Source organism: Monomorium pharaonis, chromosome 5 (genome assembly GCF_013373865.1).
Source record: "Monomorium pharaonis isolate MP-MQ-018 chromosome 5, ASM1337386v2, whole genome shotgun sequence".
In the NCBI taxonomy this organism is placed as follows: Eukaryota; Metazoa; Arthropoda; class Insecta; order Hymenoptera; family Formicidae; genus Monomorium; species Monomorium pharaonis.
This window is the reverse complement of record NC_050471.1, coordinates 19,621,589-19,645,672: the sequence shown is the minus strand read 5'-3', so window position 1 is coordinate 19,645,672 and position 24,084 is coordinate 19,621,589. Positions and strand designations below refer to the sequence as shown.

Below are 24,084 nucleotides of genomic sequence, written 5' to 3'. Positions count from 1 at the left end.
CACATACTTATTTAATATTTGTACAACTATATATATACTCACTATGCATTTTAATTTCGATTATACCGTTATTACAAATTGTCAAACCACGACTTCAGCGTTTATTTGTATTTTCTTTTATTTTTATTTTTATTTGTTATTAGAATAAATACTTTTGTTAATTTTATGTGAAACTTTATCATTTATTTTAATTAATAACGACCTCGCCTATCCCGAACAAAGACTGCATCTGGTCCGATCCCGAGTTAAAGCGATTCAATTCGTTGACTCGAAACTTGGACCGACGGACGTACGACTCGAAACGAGTTATAGCGGGCCTATCGGCACGTTGACCTATATTTTTGAGTCATAAAAAGTGCGTTCGACCCGAAGCACCTACCCTCTCTTAATCAGTGTGCCTATGGGAATTCTATATGTTTTGTTACGTTCTTCCCTGCCTTACCTGTTCTCCCTGAAATATCCTTCCTACCGAATAAAGAGTTAAATCCTATAAGGCTGGACGTAACAGTTGTTACTCCTGTATTATCAAATATTTTGGTTAAAAAAAATTTTATAACATTCTTAAAACTTTTAAAAATAATGTCCAAAAGTTATTTTGAGGCAATTAAATTTTAAAAAAGCGAAAAAAATTAATGAATCTAAGCAAATGCGAAAAATAACTTCTTTTGCTAAAAAATTCATAATTATTTTTAATTTTAACATTTTTTAATGATCCTTTCGGGAATCTTTTCTAGAAATGTGGTACTTTGACGTAAAAATAAGCTCAACAGTGGCCGTTGCAAAAAAGGTATTTATTTTGCAGTATAAATGTGTCAATTTTAGGAAAAAAAGTTACATGTACATTTAGCATTTATCTTTGTCTATTTTGATGAATTACAGTTTTGAATGGCTTTTTAACGTTATTTTTTATTGAAAAAATAGAAAAATAGAAAAAATTACTTTATATACATCATCATTTTTTAATAAAAGGGCGTTACCTCAGAAGCTGTTTGAAAAGGGCGTTAACCCGGAAGCCGGTTGAAAAAGGCGTAAACTTGGAAGTCGATTGAAAAGGGCGTTAACTCGGAAACCGGTTGAAAATGAGGTTAATTCGGAAACCAATTGGGCTGAATTTCCATATCCAACCCTCCTCCGATTTTAATGATATTTTATAGGCATCTCAATAAGCAGACGACCCAACTGGCAAGATAATTTATTAAAAATTAAAACGATGTTTTAACCATTTGGATTGTAATCCTTTTCAAGTACATAAGTCAGTGAACATACATAGCGTCAAAACTAAGAAAAGAATGAATAATGCAGATAACTTAACAGAATCTCGTGAATAAAATACAAAAAAAGAAATAAAGTACAAACTTATAGTTTGAGCGTTAACTTATAAAGGTTATAGAAATCATTACACATCAAATTATTTGTCAGTGGAATATATGTCACAAATTACGTCCGTACAGAGCGACGACTAACAAAACAAATAACGGTGAAAAAAATATGTAACCAACAAAAGAAAACAAAGCAAACGAGTTTTTCGATATACCTCGTAAATTAAACAAAATATAAAAAAATGTTTTATACGAAAGTTTTACAGTATAAATACCTTTATTTAACTATGTTACTTATTAAAAAAAAAATTTTTTTTTTGAAAAATAAATAGCGTAGTTAAATGGAGGTATTTATGCTGTAAAACTTTTGTATGAAACATATTTTAATATTTTGTTTACGTTTTGTTAGATATATCGAAAAACCGCAAAAATGTCTCAACTTCGAAAAATGGTTTCACCCCTTCAAACCGTTTTTGGGCATAAACTAAAAATTTCTAAATTCATATATTAACCCCCTCTACATTCATGCCAAGTTTCATTAAAATCAGAATTTACGGGTTTGCGAGGTTCTCTTGTAAGTCTAAAAGTGCCCGTGGGGTTTATTCTATCCTGGGTGTAAGATTATGGTTAAACTCAAATTTTTACTATAAATTTGTAACCACTAAACTAAAAAAAACCGTGGGTATTTCTCTTTAATTTTGTTTAATTATTTCTGAAATTCAAAATTCGTCTTTGAATATAAGGCCGTTATTTTAATTTTTTAATTTTGATTACAAATTATTGTTGAAATCGACGATCTTAAAAACTATCTCAAGTCACTGAGTAATCGATCGCATTAAACTTTAGTAGTAATGTATGTTGACGCAATATTGGTAAATTATTAAAAATATATTAGATGTAAATTGTTTTTCAAAAATTAGTCCAATATTGAAAAGTGGATATTTCATTTTATTTATCCAACATTGGTTCAATAATATTGGACTAATGATATCGCACCAATATTGGTTCAATAATATTGGATTCATATTGTAACCGTGAATCTCCGTTTAAATTATTTGCCGCGGATAGCCGCGGGATCCAGGGTTCGGACGGTGGACTCAATGAATAAGGGACTGTCCCGATTGCGCACATAAGCAATTGGACACAGTAGTATTTCCCGATTGGACACAGTCTCGATTGCACATCGTACCGATCGGACACAGTCCCGATTGGACACGAACTCGATTGGACACAGACCCGATTGGACACGTACCCGATTGCACACGGATCCGATTGCACACTGACCCGATTGCACATGGACTCGATTGCGCACCGATCCGTTTGCACACGGACCCGATTGCGCACCGATTCGATTGTACACGACCTGTTTGCACACGGACCCGATTACACACCGAACCGTTTGCACACGGACCCGATTGCGCACTGACCCGATTACACACGACCCGATTGGACACGGACCCGATTGCATACCGACCTAATTGCACACGGACTCGAGTGCACACGGATCCGATTGCGCACCGACCCGTTTGCACACGGACCCGATTGCACACGATACGATTCCGCATTGCGGATAATACATGGGTTAGCGACTTGAACGAGGTGGGTGCGGAAAAAGGGGCGAAGCCTCCCCTTGCACCCCCTAGTGTGTGTGTGTGTGTGTGTGTGTGTGTGTGTGTGTGTGTGTGTGTGTGTGTGTGTGTGTGTGTGTGTGTGTGTGTGTGTGTGTGTGTGTGTGTGTGTGCACACAAAGCATTTTCTGCACCACATAGATTTGCGACTATAAAACATGTATGAGAAAAAAAAATACATATAATAAATATTTTGTACTGAAAGAAAAATACATATAATAAATATTTTTATGTCCGAATTTGCTAGGTATAAAAAATGGGAGCGGTGCACTTGCACACGGTTTAAATGGACACGGTGCATTTAGACACGGTGCTTTTGGACACGATATTTTGCGTACGGTTCAATTGGTCACGGTGCATTTGCATACGGTGCATTTGCACACTGTGCATTTGGACACAAAAGAAATTTTGTTAAAAATGTAAACCAGTTATATGTACACGTAAAATTTGACCACCGGATATTAGACAAATTGCAAGAAGATCGGCCCTCAAATGACGGTGTAGTTCGCGGGCAAACAGACTTCAGTCATTTATACGTATATTGAAGCCTATAATTTTTGAAACACCTTGTTTTTAAAAAATCGGAGTCCATATGCGCCATCCCCTAAAAAAATGCTAAATTTTGAGACCAGTTGCAAGAGGATCGGACCACAAATGACGGAGGAATTTATTGGAATACAGACTTTAGTCAAAAAAACGTATATTTTTGCCCATCATTTTTGAAACAACGTGTGAAAAATTCGACCCCATGGTAGCAGTCTCCGGAAAATTTGCTAAATTTTGACACCAGTGGCGTTAAGATCGGACCACAAATGACGAAGCAGTCCGAGGAGTTACGGACATACATACATCGCGACTTATATATATAGACTAGCTTTTTTGCCCGCGCTTCGCGCGGGCTTAAAATCTTTTACTTTACACACGCACAAATATAAGTACCGCGTCTGTATGTCTGTTGGACCCAAAAACTCGCACAAATATACAGGGTGTTTCTGAAATGATGGCAGTTACTTTGTTAAAAAATTCTTTGAAATAACCTGTATTTTGAAATACCGCTTTATACATTGTCGAAATGTTTTTTTTTTAACATTAATTACTCTCTACCATTCTAGTTAAATCCTCTGAATTTTCTTTTAAATCTTAAATTTATTTATTATAATAAGCTATTTTTAATCTTTCAAAATAACATGCAATATATGATACTATCAATTTATATTTAAACTGATTTATTCATTTATTCACGAATTTATAACTCTTTTCATTTTTCAATTAAGCAATTGTCACAGAATACGAATGAATAGACTTCCTCTGAAGATTTAAATTTTCAACTCTAATCACCATTAAATCGCGCTTGTGTATGTATGCATAATTAATTGTTTTTAAATCTTTTATCTATTTATATAACACTAAAATGTAAACCTAATCATTTCTATGTCCATCCATTTGCTTTTGATATTCAAATTTTATATTTTTTGATCAAAAATACACGTCCGTGTGAGTAGTTCGCGAAAATACAAACTAACAAACATGCGTACTTATCGTATAATACATTAGTGATGCCAGTTTACATCAGTACATCATGTCGTACTCAAGCGTGATCTTGTCCTATACATGTTTTTACCAAACTTTTCATAATGAAAATCATGTTATGTAAGGATTTCATTTAAGGACCTACATTTCTTAAATTTACGCCAATCATTTATGAAACACTCTGTATATGGAAAATCCAAACTCATGGCAACCATCCTCGATTATTTTAGAATAAAATGAGATTATTTGCATATCGTATAATACACAGTCTTTTGTTGTGCCGTTTACATCAGGTGCCGAACTCAAACGTGATCTTATCCAATACATGTTTTCACAAAACTTTTCATAATAAAGATCATGTTATAAAACTTTCTCTATAATAAAAATTCGATTCGTATCAATATACAGGTTGTTTCATTTTTAGGACCTACATTTCATAAAGTTATGCCATTCATTTATGAAACACCCTAGAGTATACGGAAAATCCAAACCCATGGCTGCCATCCTAAAAAAATTTGGAATAAAACAAGACCATTTGCAAATGGTTCGGGCCACAAATGACGGTGTGATTCGCGGTCATACAGATAAACGCATATTCGTTACTTAATCTATATAAAGAAAATTTCGGAAAAACTCTATTTATGTAAAAAACAAACCCCTAATTTTAATCCGGAAGAAATTTAAAACAAAATGAGACCAATTGCATGAGGTTCGGACATCAAATGACGAAAATTATCGCGGACATACAGACATACAGACAACTAAACTTATATATATAAATTTCTGAAAAACCCTATATATGTAAATAACACTTTTTTACATTGATTATTTATTTATTCATTTCCATATACAGATTGTTTCATAAATGTTTGGCGTGACTTTAAAAAATGTAAGTCCTTAAATGAAACACCTTGTATATGGAAAATCCAATCCCATAACAGCCTTACTCGTTAAATTTGGAATAAAATGAAACCATTTGCAAGAGATTCGGGCTACAAATGACGATGTTGTTCGCGGTTATACAGACACACGCTTATTCGTTACTAATCAATATATAAATAATTAAAAAAAAACCTGTATTTTGAAGAACCAAACCCATAGCAGCAATCCTTGTGAAATTTGAAATAAAATAAGATCTCTTGCATTAGAGTAAGACCACAAATGACGGAGTAGTTCGCGGGCATACAGACTTCAATCATTCATACGTATATTTTAGCCTATCATTTTTGAAACACCCAGTTTTTGAAAAATTCGAATCTATAGTAGCCATCACGGAAAAAATGCGAAATTTTGAGACCAGTTGCAGAGGAACCAGTTGAAGAGGATCAGACCATAAATGACGGAGAAGTTCGCGACAATACAAACTTTAGTAAAAAAAACGCATATTTTTGCCCATCATTTTTGAAACAATTTGTTTTAGAAAAATTCGAGCCCATGGTAGCAGTCTCCGAAAAATTTACTAAATTTTGACACTAGTGGCGTTAAGATCAGACCACAAATGACGAAGCAGTCCGAGGAGTTACGGACATACAAACATCGCGATTTATATATATAAAATAAATATTTATGAAAATATTAAAAATAAATATTTATGCTATTATAATCCAAAAATATAAAAAATATTTCAAGTTTATATACCATAAATATTTTTCAGTACATTTTAAAAATATATTTTATATATTGTTAATAATAATTTTTGTATTATTCCTAAATGGTTTATGAAAAATGATAATTATATAACTTGTAAAAAATATATTATAAAAATATATTCGTAAAATATTTATGAAAACTTATGCTAAATTTTTTGTGCTATCTAAGTTGTTTTTGCATTATTCTGCGATGCGGAATCGTACCGTGTGCAAACGGGTCGGTGCGCAATCGGGTCCATGTGCAAATGGATCGGTGCGCAATCGGGTCCGTGTGCAAACTGGTCGTGTACAAACGGGTCGGTGCGCAATCGGGTCCGTGTGCAATCGAAACTGTGTCCGATCGGGATGGTGTCCAATCGGATCCGTGTCCAATCGGGTCCGTGTGCAAACGGATCGTGTGGAATCGGGTCGGTGCGCAATCGGGTCCGTGTGCAATCGAGTCTGTGTCCAATCGAGTCCGTGTCCAATTGGGTCTGTGTCCAATCGAGTCCGTGTCCAAACGAGACTGTCCAATCGAGAAATATTACTGTATCCAATCGCTTATGTGCGCAATCGGGCCTCACGCGTGAATAAGGAAACAAGTTTTATATATCCGGCTAACGAACAATTTATTGAACAGTAGTAAAGGTACCATACGCTAATATGTATAGTTGCCCTATGCGAGGAGAAGCGAATGTTGGCGACGTGTGTCGCACGTGCGCGTGCGCACGTGGTATCTCAGTGCTCGGATTGGTTGCGGCGGAGAGCACGGTCCGTGCGTCGGTCGGTCGGCACGCCAATTGGCGGCAGCGGTCGGTCTCGGCATATGCGGTACTCGTGGTGATGCAGTTACGACTGCGCGGAGCAAGGCGACGCTCGTGTCGGTCGCGGCGTTACGGTTGCGGCTGCGCGGTGCGGCGCGGCATCCACATTGGTCGCATCGGTCGGTCGCGGCATTCGAATTAGTCGCGACGGTGCGCGTCTGCGCGGTGTTCGCGGCGTGATGAGCAGTGGAGCGCGTGTCTCGGCGGAATTAGCTGTTCGTGGTCGATTAGCTGTTCCGTACGCGGTCAACGATCATCCCACATCTAGCAGATTCATCTTCCCCAAGAGTCTGCCAAAGGTCGTTGACCAGGCTAAACCGTGATACTGTGACTCATACATGAGTCGGAAATCCATCTGGGGAATCTAAAGAAGAAGAAGAAAATCATCTCGCGAGAATGATCTTCGTGGCGCCGGTCTCTTCAATCCGGGATCCCTAGCGGTGGTGCGGGACCACTCACTCCGTGGTCGGAACGAGGAGCTTGTCGGTGGTGTCATCGCTCAGTCTGCGACTCGGAAAGACACTCAATACGTGTCATGTAAGGTTCGCAGGTTAGGTTCGGTACTCAGTTTGCACTCTAGGAGGCCAGGCTCAGTCCGCCTAGACGTACGATCAGCTCACTTCGCTGATCGGGAATATCTGCCTTCTCTCGATCGGTGGAGGGTTTTGTACTCTCCATTTTTTATTTTACTGTTACGAGAGGGACAGAGAAGTAAGGAGCAGGAACCCCACACGAGGTAGAGGGTAACGGCCCTGCGTGCTTACCGCGGTACTCGGTGACGGGCGGGCGGCTCGTTACAATATTAAGAAAAACAATATTTATCTAATTCCATCACAGCAAATCCAGTAAAAAGAATTTTAAAAATTCGTCCTTATTCTGTGCAAATACTTAAATTAACAAATCTAATGTCGCTTAATTTCTACGATAATCTTGTGTAAACCTGGTCACCCAAACCTAGTTACACGTATTCATCCATTATTTAATTTCTATAATCGGAAAAACGGTTAGGGTTTGGTCACCCATCTAACCGCCGCCGATGATGTTTCACCTCGAAGTTCCTATGCAAACTAACCTCGTGATGACCCATAAACACTTGACACATAAATCCTGATACCCGGCGAGCCTATCCGAGACGTTCGGGAAAGGCGAACCGTCACACGATGTGATAAATAATTCGTGTGGGAAATACGGCATCGCAGATGTGTGGGATCTTATTTGGGATGACGCTCTTAATCGATAATGATTTAGAAATGTTGTAAAAATATTTACGTAAAAATTGTATTAAAAAAATATGTTGAAAAAATATACCGGAAAAACTGTATTAATGTTTCATTTATGATTGCCTCTACCCTCTATATTCTTTCATAAGTTCGCTCTTGGACTCGCGTTTTCTTGACCCCAACTGTACGCCTCCATTTTTACACGTTCTCACTCTCACTTATTGCGTGCGCTCTCTCTCCCACACATTCCGTACGTATTCTCATTCGCTCTTGCTCCCATCCGTACGCCGCCACTTTTACGCACTCTTGCTCTCAGTCATTGCTTGCTCGCTTGCAATATTTTTACTAAAGAAAAAGGTACATGAAATAAAGAAAAAATAAGAAACATAAGTTTTACAAATATTTATTTTGTTCACAAATATTAATGTTTAATTTATACATATAAAGCGGTGTAATAATAATCCCAAAATTACCTTTTTTAAAAAAGGTATAAAAAAGCGCCAAGTATACGCGCGCATGAAACGCCCTCAAAAATCTATTTTTGTACAAAATAATTTTTATTTGGCATTACAAATGTGCACTACAAAGGAAATTTTAATAAAATTGTCTTTTCCCCCAAAAAGAACAAAAAGTTCATTTTCTCTACAAAAATTATGATATGAAGAAAATGCGCCAACTATGAAAATGGATGTTCATACAAACTAAAACATCCACTTTTACAAATAATTATTTGTTCAAATATTACAAATAAATATTTTAATACAAATTTTATTACAAAAACTTAGCGCCGCTAAACCGAATAATTTACTTTAATACAAAAGAGCTTCCTTATAACTTGCATAATAAAATAATAATTACTTGAAACTACAATTTCTTACAATAAAAATCGTAATGGCATTATATACGTGTAACATTATACACGCGCACGCGTGAGAGAGAGAGAGAGAGAGAGAGAGAGAGAGAGAGAGAGAGAGAGAGAGAGAGAGAGAGACATTCGAACGTATAAGAAACTGAGATATTAAAAATAGCTTTCTTACAAACAAAATTATATACTAACACACATACACGCACATGCGCGCACGAACGCAAGCACACACTCACACATTCAGATGCACGCACAAAAGAAAAAGAAAGAGAGCTGGCATTTATTTGAACAAATAATTATTTGTAAAAGTGGATGTTTTAGTTCGTTGTGATATGAAGAAAATGCGTTAACTATGAACATCCATTTTCATAGTTGGCGCGTTTTCTTCATATCATAATTTTTGTAAAGAAAATAAACTTTTTGTTCTTTTTGGGGGAAAAGACAATTTTATTAAAATTTCTTTTGTAGTGCACATTTGTAATGCTAAATAAAAATTATTTTGTACAAAAATAAATTTTTGAGGGCGTTTCATGCACACGTATACTTGGCGCTTTTTTATACCCTTTTTAAAAAAAGTAATTTTGTTGGGATATCACTTATTTTGTAGTACCAGATATCTCATTTCTTTTTATAATATATATGAAGGTCTTCAAGACAATTTTAAAGTCTATATCTAATTAAAGATTGAGACTCAGATTTAATTAAAATAACAAAACATAAAGTTATATTGGTTTTATTCTTTATCTGTAATATTCACATGTTTATTTCATTAATTATCAATTATTTTTATAAATAATGCGATGCGTATAAGGTCTAATACACATATATAAACGGAGCATAAACTTACTAACTATATTATTCGCAGTATATCTGTTTTTCACATGCTTGAAAAAGATACTCTGCAATAGTATATAGTCAGTATGTCTAAATATTTTTATCCGCTTGTATATGTATATATATATATATAACGTTGTTTCTTTTTGTTGCGACAATACGAAAATTAACATTTTCTCAAGTTTATTTTATTGCTTATAATATTAGGTTTTTAACAAACTAAATTACGCGACAAAAAGTTTAATATTCTCTCACATACTCAAGCAAATAGAAATGCCTAGACATATTAACTGCATTATTTCAGATTGATATTTCCTTTTTCACATGCTTCCACATTGAAAAAAATTACGTATCCGAATTAGTACAGTTAGTATGTCTATCATTTCTATCCGCTTGCGTATATGTATTAAAATTATGTATATTATCTTTCTCTTCCATATTGAAAATGTCTACTTGTATGTATGCGTATCATTGTTTATTTTTGTTGCGACACGCGGAATATACGACCTAACATTCTCTCACTCTTTTATTATAAATAACCTAATAAACATTTCTTTTAGACATCAAATAATGCAATGCAATTGAAGTCGAATATTCTGTCACATAAAAATTGCCCAGACATATTGGTTGTACTCATGTATCCCAACATAAGCATTATTAAAACCTTAAAGACACACATGCACGCACGCACGCACATACATTTGCCGTCTTTTCTTTACCTTTTTTTAAAGAATTTTATGCGGATATTATATATTTTGTAGTGTTAGGCAACTTAAATCCATGAAACTATGATTAACTTACTACGACATATTTAAACAAAACATTAATTAATTAAATTTTAATTAACTAATTATTCCAAAGACATCTAATAATACTAGTGCTAATTCCAAGTTCGTATCTTCAACCATTCTCGAGATTTGCATTTTATAAATTTAATTAATTACTTAATAATTAATTAAATTATGTAATTAATCCGAAAACGTCTGATAATACTAGTGCTTATTCCAAGGTCGTATCTTCAACCGTTCTTGATATATACATGATACAAGCTTTAATTAATTAATTATTCAATTAATTAATTAATTACTTTGAAGACATCTGTTAATACTAGTGCTTATCCCAAGTTCGTATCCCCAATCGTTCTCGAGATTTGCATGCTTTGAAATTTAATTAATTAATTAATAATTAATTAAATTTTAATTAAGTAATTAATCCGAAGACATCTAATAATACTAGTGCTAATTCCAAGTTCGTATCTCCAACCGTTCTCGAGATATACATGGTATAAGATTTAATTAATTAATTATATAATTAATTATTTAATTAATTAATGCAAAGACATCTGATAATATTAGGGCTTATCCCAAGTTCGTATCTCTAACCGTTCTCGAGATACACATGCTACAAGGTTTAATTAATTAATTAATTAATTAATTAATTATAGATAAGCTTTGACTCTCTAAATTGTTCCGATGATACTACTGCTTATCCCAAGTTCGCATCTCTAACCGTTCTCGAGATTTGCATGTTTTAAAATTTAATTAATTAATTAATAATTAATTAAATTTTAATTAATTAATTAATCCGAAAACATTTGATAATACTAGTGCTTATCTCAAATGCGTATCTCCAACCGTTCTCGAGATATACATAATACAAGGTTTAATTAATTAATTTAATTAATTAATTTAAAGGAATTTGATAATACTAGTGCTTATCCCAAGTTCGTATCTCTAACCGTTCACGAGATACACATGCTACAAGGTTTAATTAATTAATTAATTAATTAATTATAGATAAGCATAAAGTCTCTAAAGTATTCCGATAATACCACTGCTTATCTTAAGTTCGCATTTCCAACTGTTCTCGAGATTTGCATGTTTTTAAATTTAATTAATTAATTAATTAATCCGAAAACATCTGATAATACTAGTGCTTATCCCAAGTTTGTATCTCCAACCGTTCTCGAGATATACATAATACAAGGTTTAATTAATTAATTAATTAATTCGAAGACATTTGATAATACTAGTACTTATCCCAAGTTTGTATCTCCAACCGTTCTCGAGATATACACGTTACAAGGTTTAATTAATTAATTAATTAATTAATTCAAAGACCTCTGATAATATTAATGCTTATCCCAAGTTCGTATCTTCAACCGTTCTCGATATATACATAATACAAGGTTTAATTAATTAATTAATTAATTAATAACTAATTAATTAATTAGTTAATTAATTAATTAATTCAAAGACATCTGATAATACGTAATAGGTTTTATAGAAACGTACGTACATGTTGTAGAGAATCGACCATCTGTTTTTATCAAAATCCAGATTCATATCGTCGCAAAACAATTCGAGTTTAGATACAGTTTTATATTGATCAGTTTGCAATGATCGAATCGACTTGAGTCCTCGAGCATGACGTTCCTCCGACCAGCCTGCAGAGCGAAGACGATGTACCGCGGCTTCTCAAGCTGAGTAGTGGTATATTAGAGTAGCGGCCCACGAATGTTTGGTCGTGCGCTGTAATAGCGGACTCACGATTCCACACTTTCGTGAACTTGGCGCACCATATTCAAAAATCCAGAAGTTTCTTTAGAGTTCTAGTATCCTTTCGAATAGTTCTAGAGTTCTCTGTAAGAATTTTCGAGAGTTCCGTTGATTAAATATAATAAAATTAAATTTAAAAATATGGTGCGCTAAGTTCATGCAGCGCACCGAATCGTAAAAATCGATTATTTCTTAGGAGTTCTAGCTTCTTTTAGAATAGTTCTACAGTTCCTGATAGTTTATATCAATAGTTCTACCGAATTAATTAAAATAAAAATAATTTAAAAATATAAGGTGCTAAATTTCCGTAAAACTTCCAATTTTCAAAAAAAAATTAATTTCTGTTTTATTTTCCTATAGTTCTCAAAGAGTTTTATAGTTCCTGACAATTTCAACTCATTTTGCAAAAAGTTCCGTTGATTAATAATTTTTAATTAATTGTTTAACCCAACCCCTGGCGCACCATTTACGATTAAAAGGGTGCGCTGGGCGTTTCTATCACTTTTTCAAGAGTTCCCGACAGTTCTCGCATAGTTCCGACTATTTCAAGACATTTTATAAAGAGTTCTATCGATTGTTTATTTTTAATTAATTATTTAAAACGACCGCTGGCGCACTATTTAAAATTTCAAAACAAACTAGGCCATATGCAAAACGCAATAGATAGGGCGATTAATACAAATTATATTTGCAAAGATTGTAAAAAAGTGCAGAATTACGATTTGATGTATGGTCCTTATATTCTTATTAATACTATAGCATTGTGATAGATACAAATTACAATCGATTACATCCATTAAAATTGCCCTTAGATTGCATAAAACTTAATACAATGAGTAAACACATTGAAGTTGAAGGAAACACCTGACCGACTTACGTCATCGTGCTACTGACACATTTTTTATCGTTATGAGTGTGTCACTCATAACAGGAATGTGAGCAATTAATAGCGTTTTCTACTGGGAAAACTAGTGTAACACTGGTGCACACTGAGTGCAATTTTATTGTTCCACTGTAAAAATCAGTTTACATATTTTCAGTATTTAATGTTCTACTGACAAAATTGATGCAAAAAAATTGCACCGAGTGCAACTTTTGCTCCACCGTCTTTCGATACGGTGGAAGGTGCCAGTGCAAATTAAATAGATGTTATGTTCGTGCTTTAAGGTATTACATTAAAGTATATGTTATTACATTATTTTAGTAAACTTTATAACAATGAAATTGTTTAATTTTTAAACCTGTTTAATGATGTGTTCCACTGAATCACACTAAACCTGCACTATTATTGCGCTAGTGGAGTTTTCATCGAAATCTACCGCAGCGTTGGTGCTGCACCAGTTTTCCCAGTAGAAAACGCTATAAGAAGTTCCTACGGCCGATCCGCGGCGCACGAGTAAAAATTGTAGATAAACACAGAAAGCGCTAACCGCCGAAAGCGAGATCGAAGCCGTAGACCTAATACTTAACAAATTAGATGACAGGAGTAAGATGATTTATCATCAGCGTTTCCTAACCCTTCACCCACGATCATCCTTACTTCGCGCATATATAAACCGAGATTTTCGGCCCAAATTCGGATTTTGCTCCTTTGACTCAGCTCGTTCGGTTTGTTAATCTTCGTGTGAGAACTTAGAAATTTTTCGCAACTTCGCACGTGAATTTAGAAATTTTTTGCGATTTCACGCGTGAACTTAGAAATTTTTCGCAAATTCGCGTGTAAACTTAGAATATTTCGCGCTCTCTCGCGAAGGAACTTAGAATATTTTTTGCGAGGAAACTTAGAATATTTTTCGCGAGCGAACTTAGCATATTTTTCGCGAGCAAACTTAGCATATTTTTCGCGAACAAACTTAGAATATTTTTTGCGAGCGAACTTAGAATGTTTTTCATGAGCGAACTTAAAATACTTTTTTCGTTAACGGACTTGGAATAATTTCCATAAGGGAACTTGGGATATTTTTCATGAGCGAACTTACAATACTTTTTTCGTGAACGGACTTGGAATAATTTCCGAAGGGAACTTAAAATATTTTCCTTTTTATTTTTGAGTCTGCGAGACCAAGTAGCAAATCCCATTTGCGTAAATTAATTTATAAACTTGCGTTAATTTTTAGTGGTTAGATCTGCGTGCGTTGTGCGTGCGAATTCAAGTAAGGACAGTGTTGTAAAGGTGCCAGTTCCCATTAATTAAATATTTCTTTGTTTTTCTTTTTTTATTAAAGTAAATCAGTGATACTATTTCATTCAAATTGAGTTATTCTTTCTTCTTTTCCCTGCGAATCGCAGTGCGTCAAAGTGATCGGCGGTGCTTCGAATTCTCTTTTCTTTCGCGAACAGTGTGGGAGGGGAAGAGGAGCGCTGCACTGCGTTCCCGCAAGGAGCGCGGTAACATCCCGTCGCCCCTAGGCGAGCGCTGGTCAGCGTTCTCCCGGAGCGCGTTGGTGGAGAGAGTTCTTTTTCCATCTCTCTCATTCTGTCGAAACCTATCCTGCGGGAGACAAACAGCCAACGGTGAGGGAAGGTGCGCGTTAACTAGCGTTTATCCTTCCCCATCAATGGCCCCTGCGAATCCACTGGCTTTACCGTAAGCGCGGGGATCGGCGCGCTCCTGAGCGTTCCGCCATTTTAGACAGCACCGGAGCGGACACTTCGGTGCCGCTACAACCAGGCGCCTCCACCCCCGTGTACGGTGACAGGTATATGTCTCCTGCTCCCGCCGATCCATGCCTTCGGATGATCCTGCGTCCTTCGAGCGAGAAAAATTGAAGCGTCGCGCGAAGCACTACTATTCATTACCCGCGTTGAATTAAGCCTTGGTCACGCGATTCTAAAATTGCACGAACTAAAGAAATGGCATTGTAACGTGATACTGCAAATAAATAAGGAAAAGAAATAAAATACAACATTACGCGATCCTAACCCCGCCGGACGTAACGGACATGACAACATAATATTAATTAATATCAATATATGATAGACGTTAATTTATAAGTTAAAATTCCATCTTTAATAACACAGGCACACAAAAAAAGTGGTTGGTCCGGCGGACTAGATCAGTCAATCCTTATGTATTTTGACCCGCTAAATCGAAATTCAAGATCAGAATTGCTGAATTGCCACATTTTTTCTAATCTCAAAAAAAAACATCTTGTAAAAGTAGTTTACAAATGTATAAGCCAGAGCGTTCAGACTTGCATAACCACATTACCTGGCGAAAATTCAATACGTATGACAAGTCTGAGCTTCTGTAAATAAAAAGCGTAGAAAATTTACTTCCTTTTTCTATTGTACATAACTCTTCTCAAAGGTTCTGTGCAATTTCTCTTATGTTTCTTCCCTTTCACAGAGACACCTCGTTTGAGCGTCCAGCAGAAATCAGCCATCATGTTCACATCTCCCTTGCCTTGATATCGATGCTCAATCTCCTTGAGGTTCTAATGAAATCTTTTTTCTTGTCCTTCACCTAGATTTTCTGGGAAGTAGTCGATACCCACATAGAAATTGGCATCCAGTGGACGTCCAATGGACATCCACTAAACCTCCATAGATGCATGGGACGTCTATATCCACGGTGGAAGTCAGATGGACGCCCATTGAAGATCCAGTAAACTTCCATGATTCCATTGGATGTTTACTTCCATAGTAGATGTCAGATGGACGTCCATTAGAGATCCAGTAAACTTCCATGGCTTCATTAGAAGTTTACTTGCATGATGAAAATCAGATGGACGTCCATTAGAGATCTACTAAACTTCCATAGCTCTATGGGATATTTACTTCCACGGTGACAATCAGATAGATGATCTATCTTACCTCTATAAATTCCTGTAAAACATCTTAAAAGATATCCATTATGTACGTTACGCGGATAATTAATAAAGGTTTGACGGAGTCTCGATGGACGACTGATGGATGTTTCATAGATCATTGGTAGAGAGTGGAGTCTTGATGACGACTGATGGACGTTTTGTGGATCATTAGTAGAGGCTTCACGGAGCCTTGATGGACAACTGACGGACGTTTCGTAGAATCGAAGCTCCACTACTAATGATCCACAAAATGTCCGTCAATTATCCACCGAGGCTCTGTAAAACCTTCATTACCCGTCGCTACGGGACGTGTGTTTCTTGTGAATAAAATGCACTTTTTGGTGGAATAAAAGGGGCTCGTCAAGAGCGCAGAAGAAAGTAAGATTTCGCCATCGATATATCATACAAGACTGGTGAACTATATCAGTTTGTAAAAAAGATTGATAAAAATGAGAAGGACAAAATAAAACTTTTATTTAAGAAAAATGATATGTTTAAAAAAATATTTATAAGAAACATAATACATTTAATCAAGAAATATTTATACTCAATTTTAAGTATAAACTATTTTTGAATAAAGATATTTTTGCATTTTGTTAAGAATATATTTTTTTATACGTAATGATCCAAAACATCCGTCAGACATCCATCGAAGTTCCATGAATCTTCCATCAATGATCCACACAACGTTCAGTAGACATCTTTGACGACGTCAATTGGAGGTCCAATGGACGTACGCAATGCAGAACTATGGATTTCCAGTGGCTCTGTATTGGATGTCCAAGGGACGTCCCCTGGAAGTTTCAAACTTCAATGACAGACGTCCAATAGACGTCTACTGGAGGTTTCATTTCTATGTGGGTATGAGAATCCAAGAAATGCAACTTAAGATTCATTAAACAACCTAGTTTTCTATAGTTCTTTCTCATTTCCGCTATCCTTTTTCTGTAATCTTTTGTGGTTTCCTAGAAAATTTTCTGTGACACCTTTGAAACTCAACCATGCTGCTCTTTCGTCTTCATTCATTTTGGTGACAGAATTGTCGTCTTTCAACATTTTACGTATTTGAAGTTTATCGAAAATTGTTTCCCGCAATTTTGCATCAAAGATGTTGAAAATTTTTTCTTGTAAATACTGGTAGCATTTATTTTTTTTATTCAGCAAAGTTAACGGTGTGATTTGAAAGTCGCCAGTGATGATTTGCAATAAATGAGACTAATTTCTTCTTCAAGTTGACACAACTGGCAAATTTTATTAGATAGTTACAAATACGACGTTTCAGCTCCTGCTTTAGGCCCTTATCAAGTACAATTAACCATACATTTGTGACTCGTGTCACCGAATCATGATTGTAGATGTTTCGGCATTAAACATTCGTGTCAATTAATGAAACTATAGTTAGTGAAACTCTGGCGTGTGTAAATTATATAGATAATTACATGAATATTAAAGTTGATAATATAAGTCTGTACTGATGAGCAGTAACCGTCATTTTTTATTCAGAGCTTTTATCCATTGTTTTATGAGTTCTAATTTGATATGAAGAGGTGAAAGAAGAACTTTTGAAAGCTCAACTAACGGTTCATTTATGATGTTTTTAGACTCAGGTTGCAAAGGCGTCCTTGTCGGCCATTTTTTTCTTATGTAATAGTTCGTTCGATCTCTACTATCCCATTTACATAGGAAGCACGGATTTTTGTGTAACCTGATTGTTGACCCAATAATATGGTGAAAATTTTCAGATTCCCACAAATTTGCCATCTATGTTCTTGTGTATTTAATTTTTTTAAGAACTGTTTTCAAGTTTGTGTACTCTTCTTTTATCACTACCGAGTGCGCAGGAATGGAACCATATACATTAGTATTTTATAGCAACACTGCTTTCAAATTTCTCTCAGAAGAATCGATAAATAGTTTTCACTCTTCAGACTTGTAACTTCCAGATTTCAGTTTGTTCATTAATCCAAACCTTCGAGAATAAAAGAGTTATATATAATAGAAAAAGGGAGTAAATTTTCTATGCTATTTGTTCACAGAAGCTCAGACTTGTCATACATATTGAATTTTCCTTGGGTAATGTGGTTACGCAAGCTTGCACGCTCTGGATTATACATTTGTGACCCAAACTGCTTTTACAAGGTGTTTTTTTGGGGTTGAAAAAAATGAGCTAATACAGCAATTCTAACCTTGAATTTTGATTCAGCGGGTCAAAATACATAAAAATAGACTAATCTGGTTCGCCGGACCAACATTAAAATAATTTTTGTTTTTTAGGTTAAAAAATGGGTAATTATTTACAGTATGTATTTTCCGAATACAAGTGTGGACGTTGTTTACTTTACGTTTCATAAGTACGATACATGATATCAGTGCCACTATAAAGTAAACGATATTCACGCTTGTACAATACCACATAGGTTTGCGACTTTCCACGCTATACGTTTCCAATGTTTTTGCATTAACCAAATAGCGACTTTAAAATGTTTGGGTTAGGTTAGGTTAGGAAAAATTACGGAGGAGGTGCAGGGAGAGGGGCGGAGCCCCTCCCACGCCCACGCGTTCTCTGCTGTACCCGACTGGGGTAGAAATCGCTACAATCGTTTGTTTCCACATTGTTCTGCCGGTAGGGCTGCTTTAAACAGAAGCGCCTATTTTTTTCGATGTAGCTTTCAGGAGCTATTTTTGGGGGCTCTTCCGATTAATTATCGTTGTCGGAGTCACAACAAATCTGTTTACCAAGAAAGTTATGAAAAAATATCAAAATTCGGAAAAGTACCTATTGTAAATAATTACCAAAAAATGAGCCAATTCAGCAATTCTGACCTTGAATTTGGATTCAACGGGACATAATACATAAGGATAGACTAGTCTGGTTCGCCGGACCAACATTTAAAAAGAATTTTGTTGAGATTAGGAAAAAATAAATCAATTCAACAATTCTGACTTTAGATTTGGATTGAGCGAGTCAAAATACATAAAAATAGACTAGTCTGGTCCGCCGGACCAACATTTAAAAAATTTTTGTTTTTTAGATTAGAAAAAATGAGCCAATTCAGCAATTTTGATTTTGGATTTGGATTCAGCGGGTCAAAATACATAAAGATAGATTAGTCTGGTCTGCTGGACCAACATGTAAAAATTTTTTTTTGAGGTTAAGAAATATGAGCTAACTTTACAATCCTGACCTTGGATTCGGATTTAGCAGGCCAAAATACATAAGGACTAATCTGGTCCGCCGGACCAACCACTTTTTTTTATGTGCCTGTGTACCCAGCTAGTCAGGTCTGTTAAAATCACATATCGTGAAAGCTTTACAGCAAGGATTGTTTCAATTTTGACAACAATTTTATGACAAGTAATTGTCTGTTGCTTTGTTTTCTAAAAGTTTCAAGCAAATTTACGGCAAAAGTTTTCATCACACGATGCTGCAAATAACAGAGAAAGACTTGTACATAAATATTACGTATAGAAATTACAAGATTTGTTCCGACACGATAAAATGTAAAATTTAAGCAAATAACAGAGCAAACCTTGCTACACGACATGACAATAAATTTATGACAGAAACAGGAAATCTTGTTAAGCACAGAATAACAGCAAATTAGTAGCAAGAACAAAATAAAACTTGCCGAGCATACTTTCGCAACAAAATTGCGACAAGATGTGTCCATAAACAGCTTAGTTTTTGTTGGCAAGGCTTGTTGCAAATAGTATGACGCACATTTTATGCAAATAACGGGGTTGCATTATCGAGTTTTAAACTTTATTTCTGACTTTACTATCTATCTCGAGATGGCGCATTTCTCGTGAAAAAGATTTACCTACTGGATTAATAAAAGGGGCTCGTTGAGAACAGAGAACCAAGTACGATTGCACCATTCACATTTGATATTGGACTAATCAGTCTAATATTTCAGTCTAATAATCATTTTTGTTGATCTAAATTTCGACAATATTTGTCCTGTTCTTGCCACAAATTTGCTATCATATTGTGCATAGCAAGGTTTGCCTTGTTTTTGCCACAAATTTGCTATCATGCTATGTACAGCAAGGTTTGCTCTATTCTTGCCACAAATTTGCTATCATATTGTGTACAGCAAGGTTTGCCTTGTTTTTTGCTGTAAATTTGTTGTTATGCTTTACTAGTAAATTTTACCCTGTTATTTGCATAAAATATGCGTCATACTATTTACAACAAGCCTTGCCAGCAAAAGCTAAGCTTAATGCGGACACACCTTGTCGTAATTTTGTTGCAAAGGTTTGCTCGAGTTTGCGGCAAACTTCGCGCAAAGTTTGCGTCATTTTGCTAGCTGGGTAATTAATAATTAATTTAACAAATTAATATATTCAACAGAATTCCATTACCAAGGCAGAAAATAGAGCAGCAAATCTCGAGGAATATGCTAATTACCTTCTCCGAGATGTTTTCCGACGTCTAGTCTGCTCTGAAGAGGTACTCTATCTTTGCGTTTTTGTAGAAGATACCTACGAGAGTTGTATAGGTCCAAATGACGCAAATCTCGATAGCTTTTTAATGATGAAATGGATTGAGAAAATCCACGAGGAACTTAATCTCCAGCTAGATAATATGCCATGCAAAATTGTCCGTACTTGTGAGCGAGAAGGATTTCGGCAGGAGATAAAAGATATAAAAGATGCAGAAGATGCCGCTAGGAAGGTAAATAATTTATATTAAACGTTCATCTTTCTTTCATAAATTTTAGGACAGTTTTAAATTTAGTTTTAACTTTTTAGTTTTTCAATTTCAAAATTAACATTTTAAATAATCAAGGGGATGCTAGAGTCGACTGTTTTACCGATTAAATGCTAATTATTTTCTAATAAGCTTGGCTCTTAATTGAGTTCGTAGAATTGTAAATCCTTCTCCAGAATTAAAGTACAAACAATAACGGTGGCTAACTACAATTTCATGTAAAAAACAGAAAAAATTAGAAAATTATACTTTTGTACAGTCGTTTCGTGACTTTAATCTGCAGCACTAAGTTTTAAAAACTCTATACGTACAAAATAACTGTTATGCACCGTTGTCATTACAGGAAACAATAATAATGTGCTTTTAGAAATGAGCTAAAAACTTTGGTATAAGAGAATAATTTATCTGAAAATTTTATATGTATGTGTGAGTGCGGATTCGGAAAAAGTTGATAAGTAGAGTAATCTAAAAAATTTTTTTCATTCTCGATATAAAATCCAATTCACAGATTGATATCAATATGTGTACTTTAATTCTAGAAAAGAATTTTCAAATCTATAAAAGAAATATATACGAAATCTCATTAATGATGAGCACAAATGATTCTACATTACCGACCCCGATCAAGTTTGAGAGGCAATCCAGCATCCTCTTAAGTTTTTAATCTTAAAGTTAAAATCTTAAAACAATTAAGTTTTTACACCCAAAAGATTTTTTTTATTTTGTCGCATTTTTAGCCTATTAAGGGAGCCGTCTACATTAGATGGTCAAAAAAATCGAATTTTTTTTTGCTTAAATCGATAGTATTTCATCCGTAGAACATGCTCCTAAAATCCCAAGTATAGATTCAAATTGTATCAGGTCGAAATAAGTACGTACAGTGCATGTTCCGAGCGCTCCGAGCGGGACGGCAAGTAAAAATCCCTAACGGTCTTTGAAAAGATACCTGTTGGCGTTCTTAAAAGCATCATATACAGCGAAAGTGTAGTACGTTACACTGCGTGCACACTCTTTCAATGTGTTTTTGAACCGTATAGATTCAAATTGTATCAACACGCGCGCGCGCACGTATTTTGTGTTTTCAGTGTTGAGTTATTTAGTTTTGTCAATTAATCAGTGATTATAAAAATGGCTTCGTATTTGAAAAGAAAGAATGATATAACTCGAACGTCAAGGCCGAAGAAGAGACGATTTCACGGTAATCAATTCAGCGATAAGAGCAACGAGTCCGTAGAAGAAAGCGCGTCGGCTCGTAAATTGGCAACAGCTTCCAATGAAGATGTTTGTGTGAAACTCACTTATTTTTATAGAATAATTGAATTTGTCAATGTTTTCTCAGCCATTACGGATATTGTTATGTGTAAAGTTTGCAAGCGTAATATAACATTTGAAGAAGCAGAAAGCCGCGGGCTTGGTTTTAAAATTGCAGTTAAGTGCGCGTGTGATATTCGTTTTATTCATTCTGGGCCATTACGGCATACTGGTTATGAAATTAATCATCGTATAGTGTTTGTTATGAGACTTTTGGGCATCGGTTTGCACGGTCAAATCATAGCAAGTTTTTATCAACCTTTTTCTTTGATCGAAAACTTTAAACGCGTTTTTCTCGCAACCACTTTTTTCGAAACTGCGTACACGATTAAAAAAAAACTAATGGACAGATCCACTTCTATTTTTTTTTTAATTAAAGATTATTAAATTATTTTCTGTGTGAACCTAAAATATAAATTAAAAGTCATGTTAAAAAAAAAGTTATTTAAAAAAAGTCAAAAATTTGTCACAAAAAATCAATTTTTTTTTTCAAAATGCCATTTTTATCAATTTTTTATAATAAATGTATGGCTTTCTTAGGTTCACTTAGAAGCTATAGTCATAAACTTTACAAAAAACTTTGGTTTTTTTTCTTTCAGTCGATTCTAAAGGACGTTATCCTGTACGCAGTGTGAAAGGAATTTTTCAAGGTAGTTGTGCATTTTTGCTTACAACTTATAATTAAATGAATAAAATTTTGTAATAAAAATTGTTTTGAATATCTAAAGACATGCACAATAAGTGATACAAATCGCAGAAAAATCCATTGCTTAGTTTCATTAAAAAAAAAATAAAGGTGCTTAATTTTGGCCTCCTAATGTAGACGGCCCCCTTAACGCCCAAGTAACATATTTTTAATATAATTTTCAGCAATTTTATTTGCAACATTAAAAGGAAAAATTTAAAGAGTATTATTTTTTACGTAACATTTTACGCTCTTTTAGAATCTATCGTCAAAAATTATATAAAATAAAGTCTAAAAAAGTTATTGCGATTTTTAAGTAAAAAAATGAGAAAAAATCGCAAAAACTTTTCTTCAATATTTTTTTTCATATCAAAATAATATGAAACTTTAATTCTTTTCGCAACCATCAATACACAAAATAGTTGTACTTTAGGAGTACATTTTTCAAATTTGTCAAATTACATTTTTCAAAAACGGATAACTAACAGTTTATTTTCGCTGAAAATAATGGGATTGACATTCGCAATTGATTTTCGATCTAATACATAATTTTTGATATCATGGATTCAATATGGCGACTAAAAAAGTGCGAAAATTGTCGATTATGCTATGGTGTCCTGTCCGGACGGATATTTATAATTATGTAGTCTTTCACTTAATAATGGCCTCATCATACGTATTTGAGAACATTCGATGAGCCTCAGCCGCAGATTTTTTCATATTGAAGCAAAAAATTAAAACGTTCCGCAAATGACGAGAATTTGGCTCGTAAGCTGACATTTTCAATCAAGAATAACTTTATGATGCAGACACAAATCGATTAATATTTCGATGGCGTTATGTTTACAAATGCTTAAGCTTACTATATGATGTCTACAATCTACACTGGCGCAAAAAAAATAAAACAAAATTTTTGAACGATTTTTAGGCAATCTTCAAAGTGACGCAACTTTGCGAAAAATCACCCAAATTAAATGTACTTTTTTTTAAATTAAAGGGCAAAGATTCTACTTTGAGAATCCTTACGCGAAAGTTTGATTTGTTAAGTCAAACCTTTTGTATCGCATGAAAACCAAACATGTGTTTTTTAATTGAAAAAAGTAAAAGTTTGTTATCATTTTGCACAAGTTTCTCGTTAAAATCTTGCTAATATTAA

The 24,084-nt window shown here is 34.6% G+C and overlaps 1 protein-coding gene across 1 annotated transcript in view; it reads left to right on the top strand.

Annotated features, from left to right (window-relative positions):
* Window positions 1-24,084, top strand: part of LOC105832592 (cilia- and flagella-associated protein 100) — a 106,425-nt gene that overhangs the window by 42,806 nt on the left and 39,535 nt on the right. The window contains exon 6 of the mRNA XM_012673688.3: window positions 20,573-20,896. Coding sequence (XP_012529142.1) covers window positions 20,573-20,896 — 324 coding nt within the window. The remainder of the gene's footprint in view (window positions 1-20,572; window positions 20,897-24,084) is intronic.